At 35.4% G+C, this 8,531-nt stretch overlaps 1 protein-coding gene across 2 annotated transcripts in view; it reads left to right on the forward strand.

The window, feature by feature from the left end:
• Positions 1 to 4,654: 4,654 nt before the first annotated feature.
• LOC117123028 overlaps positions 4,655 to 8,531 on the forward strand; it is a 19,215-nt gene continuing 15,338 nt past the window's right edge. The window contains exon 1 of one of the 2 annotated variants that reach the window (XM_033268826.1): positions 4,655 to 5,078. In XM_033268826.1, coding sequence (XP_033124717.1) covers positions 5,009 to 5,078 — 70 coding nt within the window. In that variant the 5' untranslated portion in view covers positions 4,655 to 5,008. The remainder of the gene's footprint in view (positions 5,079 to 8,531) is intronic. The other variant, XM_033268827.1, reaches the window with a different exon arrangement.

An 8,531-nucleotide genomic window follows, 5' to 3' on the forward strand; every position in this document is an offset into this window, starting at 1 on the left:
GGTATAAATAATGTCGAATGACAGGGAAGTTCCACCACCGCATTTTAAGACGCGCAGCGTCAGTCATGAGCAGCATTGCCTTACCAGCCTCAGACCGCATTGGACCTGATGGGTAGAAGCTCGAGACAATCACACGAACATCAGCTTTGCAAAGAAAACCACATTTGGTAGTGAAATCTCGAAGGGTTTAGAGGTAGAGTAAGGGAGAATAACACCTCCAAGAAAGGAGGCGAGACAATTAGGATGTTAGAGTAATAACTGTTACGTAACAAAAAAAATTATAAACTATAAATTAAGGAACATATTAAATCATTCGAAAGAATGTATTCTGTGAATACGTCTATTAGGATCCAGATCCGCGCAAGTATTATTCCAGACACTCGACACGTAGTTAAAAGGTCCTGACACTATATTTAATTTAGAGACATGCTTCTGTTTGAGTGGCAATTACAACATAAATTAATAATTCATTCGATGTTTATATTGGAATTCACATACCTGATATTTGACAGTGGTCTCCGATGTAATAAGGAAGGCACGTACAAACGTACAGAGTAGCGTTTCCAAACTCGTCTGGACGAAGTCTGCACAAACCGCTGTTCAAGCATGGACTGCTTGCGCAAGGATCTTTCATGTGAATAAACAAACACTAAGCAAGGACATATTCATGACTTAAGTCTAAAAGTATTCTTAAGGTAAAAAAGTAAATCATTTTTGTTAATTAAGCAGTTTTTCTAATTTTCATAATTCTCTAATCGTCGTCATCATCACCATTATTATCGTCACCATCACCTAACTCCATCTTTCATCATTCTATCGTCATCACCAACAAACATTCTTATTCGGAACATCATCATCGGTGCAGGCCCGTATCCGGGGGGGGGGGTGCGTTGGGTGCGTACGGTCCCCCCACCTTCCAAATCGAAAAACGTCCACTAATTATAACCAAAAAAATGTGACCTTTTTCCCAGAATCATTATAAAATTAATTACATAACACTACAGTATTAAGATCGTATGAATGTACAAATGAGTTACAATAAGAATACTAGAACGCTGACTCTACACGCGCAATCTTTTGTACTGCCAGCAACAAAACACAACAAAACACACGTTATATGCAAGTTATCGTCTAGGTGTATCTTCCCCTAACTACCAGCCGGTATGTCAGTGTATAGCAATGAAGTCAAAATGCTAGAATGACACCCCGGTTTAGACAAGTACAATGTTCCTAGCGCTCTCAGAAATACCCTGAGACAAGTATACTCGACGCTGAAGTGCGCACGTGTTAAAAAATGGGGAGAAAGGAACAGGAAACTAAAAAGCGAAAAGCTGTTGCAAAATCTGGCCAAACATTGGATAGCTGGGTCAACAAAAAATACCGTGAAGATAGGAAGGAATGCCTACCACCCGATTTAGAAGAACAGTATGCGAACCAAAAGAAAGATGAAAACCCAGACCACGGTTGTCCAGAAGGTATAGATTGATTTTAATATGTTGTCCTTTGACTTTGTCAACCCACAAACTATAGAAATAGAAATAGGCCTATAGATTAAAGATAATTATTTAGCCAGTTGAAAATCATTTATAAAATAAAAGAAATTGGGAAATCTGGACAGATTTTCGACTCGAGGAAGGCGCGTATTTATTACAAATGACGTTCTGGAGCCTGGCGTTTTATTCCAATAAATAGTAATTTTTCACTGGTAATGTTTTGATAGGCCCTATCGCTGTGTTCACGGACATATAGAGATTAACATGATAAAATGCCTTCAAATTAGTCTACTAGGACGTAAGAAAGCAAATTTTTCCGGGGCCTTCGGCCCCTTGACCCCGAGCGGGGGCCCTGGGCGGCCCCCTGGCCCCAGCCTGGTTGCTCGCTGGGCTTGCAAAACGCACCCCCCCCCCCACCATTCAAAAAGCTGGATACGGGCCTGGTCGGTGTAGCAACAGAACTACTACAATCTTCTCCTCTACCCATAATCAATCACTCCTCTTTTCAAGGAATTATGACTGCAACGTATTAACTCAATTTATACTCTCTTTGAATCCGTGTAATTATTTTAGCACTCACCGTCTTGTCCTGTGACTCCGGTAGTTATATACAAATTAAAACACATACAGATTGCTATCATAAACATCATAATTCTCCTCTATTGCAAACTATGTCTTAGGGCTCCAGATATGTATATACGTATACATACAAAATTATTGTAAGCATCATACTCTAAAATACTCTTCTGCCAGCTATGTCAACAATTTTTACTTGAAAAGCATGGAATTCAATCCTCCAAATGAAATCGGATAGAGTATTACATGTAACAGGTTGCAAATACGTTAATACTATCTGCGACGATTGCGTAGTAACATAAAGTGTACGAGAAGCACGAGCATGAAACCATTGTGGGTAAGAGAAAATGAACCACTGCTTTTTGTTAATAGTGAATAGAAGTTATTACATCATGGTCTTTATTAATGATTCTATAATTAAATTTCAGAACCTGAATGGAATTTGTTGCGCCAAACCGACTTCCTCAAATTATAATATACTGTATTATTATTAATATTTAAAGTATAGTAGTATTAATCAATCAAATCAATCAATCAATCAATCAATTAATCAATCAATCAATTAAGCAATCAGTCAATCAACTCTTATTTAGGACCTAGGCCTACATATCAATATAACAAAATATAAATATAAATTTAAAGAGTGTGTATTATACAAATTACAGAATAGCTCTACAGATCTCCTATCATATTATATATTACGAACAATGCAATTGAAATTGCCAGAAACAAGAGATTTTCTGATGCAAAAATCCAAAATCCTTGACGTGAAGTTGTACACATATTGTTTCTTTACAAGATCGCCAAAGATAGTAACCTACAGGAGACAAACATAGTGCTTGCACTGCTTGATCTCGGTTACCTACTATTAATTTCAATGGCATTATATTAACGAATTAACTGATTTGCTCTAATAACTGGCACAATAATTTACGCAATAAATATAAACCCTGAATAACATCCTTACCAGGTAAGTACAGTTATAAAAACGCCTCTCAACTCAAGAGAGTTCGCGCGCGTACACAAAGACTTGTATTGACGAGCTATGCCAGAGTCATAAAATCGATTAAATAAACTTCTTAAGTCCTTATGGTAGAGTTCCTTCCAGTGGTTCTGAAGTTACACGCATAAATCCAAAGGGAGTGGGGGAAACGGCCCGGGCACACCCCCCTCCCTTTTTTTTTTGGAAAGTCAAAATAAATAAAGAAAAGGGAAAAAGAAAAAAAAAGATAAAAGTGATCGCCCAAAAAGCCTCAGAGGTCATTTTCGGGCGTCTAGAACACAGAAATTTCACCGGGGCATGCCCCGGTTTGGCCCCCCCCTCCTTCCGGGCCCCCGTTTTGGACATCTCTGGATCCGCCCCAGTTACAGCCATGGTCACGCCCATTTACGGTACTTCGGGAACATCGGACCCTCCTTCAGGCAAATTTTGACACCACCCCTGAATTACGACATGATATGCTTGTACATTAATAAACTATAAAATAAAAACACTGGTACAACTAAATACACTAACTTCATTTATTCATTTATTTACGAAGGCTTTCGCAAGCATTTTATGCATCATTACTAAAACACCGTTTGCCGCCCTCTTTGTGCATTGCATTACGGTACAAGTTTGGCTTCTACTTTCGCACTGTGGCAGCGAATTGTACGTTACCGCACGCATGGTTGTACCACCAGCTGTCGGAAACTATTACTAATATTACCATATTTTAAGTATTTTATTTCGTTATGTCATATAGGATATGTGGTTATATAATACACTCCATCCTCTTCGTTGACGATTTGGAGGTATGCTGGTATCAGTTTACGATTATGGGAAGGCATCTTAATATGACGATAAATGATTACCAGGGTAGAAACTGCGCTACAATTTTTAGGGTGAAAAACTCGGTTTCTCAGAGGCTGAATATTCATAGAAACCCGGTATTATTTTTTAAATATATTATCATTATCATCATAATCATAATCACTATTCAATATCATTATTTGTATGCCTATAATTAATAATATTAGAGTTATCAATATCATTAATATTATTATTATTACTACTATTATAATATTGCTTTATTACTGTTATGTATTGTGTGATTGTGTGTTGCCATGGGAATGTCATAGTTACACACTTGGTATTCTACTTCTTTGGTCAGCATTTAGTGTTATGGAAAGAATTATTAACACCATTATGTAGTTAGTAGAGGGTCTGGAGTTTCGTGTGGTGATGTTATTGATGACATTGATGATGTCATCATAACTTTAATTATCACAATCATCAACATCAATTTCATCTTCGTGTTCATCACTTCTATCGCCTACATTATAACAGTTAGCACTTCCAATATAGGTTAAAACATAATCATGTAATTTCCTAGTAGCCCCTTTTATCTGAGGTCAATAAATAATGATTTTATATATGGAAACAATAAATAATGTTTAAATAATATAATTTCCTATGTAAACACACCCTTAACATACAAGCAGCTGTTTTCGTGTGAATGAGTCATCAATACCGTATGGTTTAAAACATGTTGGATTAAACCCTATATAACTCGCCATTATCTACAATACCAGGGTGTGTTATACTTATTTCGAGAACGGTATTGTGTGGTAACTCGTTTTGGCCAAAACAAAACTTGGTTAAATGGTGTTTAGAGCACAAACAAAACACCTATTGAGGAGTCGTATCCGCCCATGAACTTCATCGACCAACGTCTCACAACTGCTCGAGAAAATACCTCTCCATTATTATTTAAATGCTAAGCAACAATACACGCTGAACAATCCCCCAACGAACCATGCAAGGAATAATAATCGCTCAGTTGAATTCAGATGCCAGCGAAAACCGTTAATCTTCTAACGTATTTTTCTTTAAGAAGACTCTGTACAGCTGACTCTTAGGTTCTTGGGGAAAATAAGAATATCTATAATTTTTAGCTATGGCTATTTTTTACCACCCTAGCCTAGCTTTCCTGGTGTTAATCTTTCTGGGATTTTCGTCAGCACAAGGTAAGGCTACAGGTTGTTTTATTCTTTACTCCATGTTCAGAATGACTAACGATACATAGTTGGACGGCATGTGTTAACCTAATAGAGTGTCTATTATCTTACTAAGTATTAGGCCTACACATTTATATGTTTATTAATATGATATATCATAATCCGACATTTGAAAGGTACAGGATACCTAACAAAACGCATTTAAAGAAAAATAGTCAAATAGTAATGTGCACTGAATTATTGATATCATACTAATAAGGCAATATTATATATACATTTTATGTATTTATATTTATACACACACATATATATATGTATATATATAGGCCCTGTCTCTTATACACATCTAGATGTGTATAAGAGACAGTCCCAGGGCAACCAAATATCTGCGTCGGGCAACCAATAATAAATAGGGTGCGTCCCGACGGGCAACCTCTTTAACATCTTTTTGTAAGTAAGTATTATATCAAACATAATTGAATAATAAAAGTAAAATAAGTCTCTTCCGTTGGTTTTTATTCGAGTATGGATAAATTTAGAAATTTGTTTTATACACTTAGGCCTACATGTAATCCGTTCTCAACGCCATCCTATCTAGTATGAACTTTTGTTTCATTGCTTATCCAGTATTTTTAACTTTCAATTTTCCATTTTAGCATTCTCTATCAAGTTCCTAATACATTATCAATTATTATAATTATTTGTTTTTTGTTATGATGTATCTGTTTTGTTAGAGTAATTTTTCCTACTAAACAATGCTGTTTCACTTGTAGAGGTAGGCTTTTATCATGTACTACAGGTAATTTTGTAAGTTTTTCAAATGAAAAAAAACACATAAATGCTAACTCAGATGTGTTTTCATTCATGTACAAATGATCTCAACCATGATGTGTATGTGTAAACCAGATCCTAATTACGCTCCTATGTATATAAATTGAGGTATTATTCACGGGTTTATCCTACATTGTCATCTCCAAACATCGGTAGCTCTCAGTGTATTGAATGTCTGCCTGATTTAGTAATCAAAATATTCGTATGTGAGCTGCATTTTGCTTCCGGGTGATTGATTTATTTCTTACAGTTTCGTTTGGTAGGCCTATATTACTATCTACGGAATTAATTGAGTCGCTTTTTATACAGTATTATAGTCTACTTTTTAAATCTCTTATTGCAGAGTAGTATATTGTATTTTATCGTGAATTCGATGTATTTTTTAAAATAATAATAAAATCCTACCAGCATTTTACATCGGGTTATCAGATGTATAACTCTACTGGTATCAGGGAGAAATTAGTTTGGTATGATGTATTAAGTTTATGTCGTCGTCGCACAGGTTTGGTTCACATTAGGCGGCTCATCCAAACGTAGCGCGTGCAGAAATGTTGCCTGCGTTGCAGCGTCAACTCATCAACTGGATTAAATAAAGCTTAAATGACGTATTGTACACTAATTAAAGTCAATCACAACATAGAATGCGCAGAATATTAACGTTTTTGAACATACATCGGAGGATGAATGTGACCTTGGACAAAAAAAAATATATGACGTCTGCTCTTGAGGTTAATTAATGCAAAGGACGCAGCTCAGTTGCCTAAGCATCTACCATCTACTCGAAACACGCTCAATTAGTTTGAGAGCAATGGAGTGTCGAGCTTGAATAATAGAAAAAATGATTTTATATTCATTGGTAACTGCCATACAATAGCATAATAATGGCGGAGACTGTACCGGAATATGCTGAATATATTTTAAATAATTAAATGCGTTTATTTCTCGAACGACTTCATCAATAATATTAAGATATTATAATGTATCTGTAAATATAGGTATTACAGAATACCGGTAGGCCGCCCAGTTACTATATAAAGGAAATATTTAAAAGGAAATCCTTTTGAAAGGCATTTTCTTTTTTTCCCGGACCCCTTTTGGCACAAACCTTCGTCTTTAAATATGTATTTAATGCTCACTTTACCTAATACTTTTGTTTGTTTTGTTGGATTTTCTCGGTTTTGATGTGGTTCCTTGTTTGATTGAAGTTTTTTGTTTTGTTTTGTTTGTCTGTTTTTTTTTCTGCTTTTGATCTTTTAAATTGTACCTTTAGTTTCCTTTTCTTTGTATTTGTTAACTGTCTGATTTTATTTTTCAGATGCTCTTTGGCATATAGAACGGTTTCCTTTTGTATATAATTTCTTCTTTGATTTCCTTGCCTTTTTATTTATTTATTTATTTTTTTGTGAAAAAAAAAAACAAACAAATAAGCGACGCTTATTGTATTCATCTAGGTTGCATGTTACCTAATGTTTTTGTCTGGGAAGACTCGATAGGCCTTTTGGGTACGCGTTAACATGAATTAAATATATTAATATATATATTGCATAGGCCTAATTAACATCTGCTGGGAAAGGAAAACTGTCAAATGCCTTGTAGTTGAGGACATAGCGTAAAACTGAGCATAGGGTCCACACAAGTGTGCTCCGTCCAGTCTGCGTGCAGAGCCAAGAACAAAAGGGACTTAAGGTCGATATTTTCATTACATGTATATTGTTTTTTTTTTTTTGTTTTTTTTTTTATTGTATTGAACTCCAATAATGTTTTGTTATTACTTCTTCTTGTCCATCACTCAGTGCATTCGCCAATAAAAAGATGGCAATTTTTATTCAGGCAAAGTGAAACTGCTACTTTGGGGTCGGATTCAACTAGTCACTAAGCGCTAGTTTGGTGGTCTAGTGGTTATGACACCAAGCTAGTTATCTGGAGGTCGTGAGTTCAATTCCCATCCGAATCAATTGCGATTTTTTGGCGGCTATTTGGTCAGGTAGGAGAAAAAATCACTCCCACAAAAGTAAAGTGAGTTTAAGTCAGACGATACGATAAATCCATTTTTAGGACAGATCTCCTCAAAATCAAAAGTTTCAGTCTCGTCATAGGCCTATTTCCCCTAAAATCTACTATACATCCACTTTGATATGAACATTGCAAGAAATATTTACTGAAAACCCAACTGATATTGTTGTCATACTGTAATGTTTGGAAATAGTGCAATATAAATGAATAATAGATAGATTATAGATAAATATATATTGGTTGGAAAGTTTAATACATACTCCAAGTATTGAAATACACGCCATCGTGTTGGGATTCAATATTTCGACATTAATTATGTCATCATCAGGAATGAAATATATTGGTTGTTTATGTACTTCTCTGTTTTGTATAATGTCTATACGGTAGGTCCTATGTTTGTTTTTTAAACTAGAGCATTGATGATGAAATACGTAATGGGCCTAGGGTATGTGCCGTTGCGTGTGTGCATAATAATACAGTATTGCAATTATGAACTCAAGCTACGGCACATACTGTAGTTTGTATTCATAACAATAAAGTTTAATAATAATTGTTATTGTCGTGATGGAATGATAGAAAATAACTGGATTTGCGTCAGGAGAAACATGTATAGGTGTA

The sequence above is a fragment of the Anneissia japonica genome, unplaced genomic scaffold, assembly GCF_011630105.1.
Source record: "Anneissia japonica isolate Jap-2015-1 unplaced genomic scaffold, ASM1163010v1 scaffold4469_len402912_cov134, whole genome shotgun sequence".
In the NCBI taxonomy this organism is placed as follows: Eukaryota; Metazoa; Echinodermata; class Crinoidea; order Comatulida; family Comatulidae; genus Anneissia; species Anneissia japonica.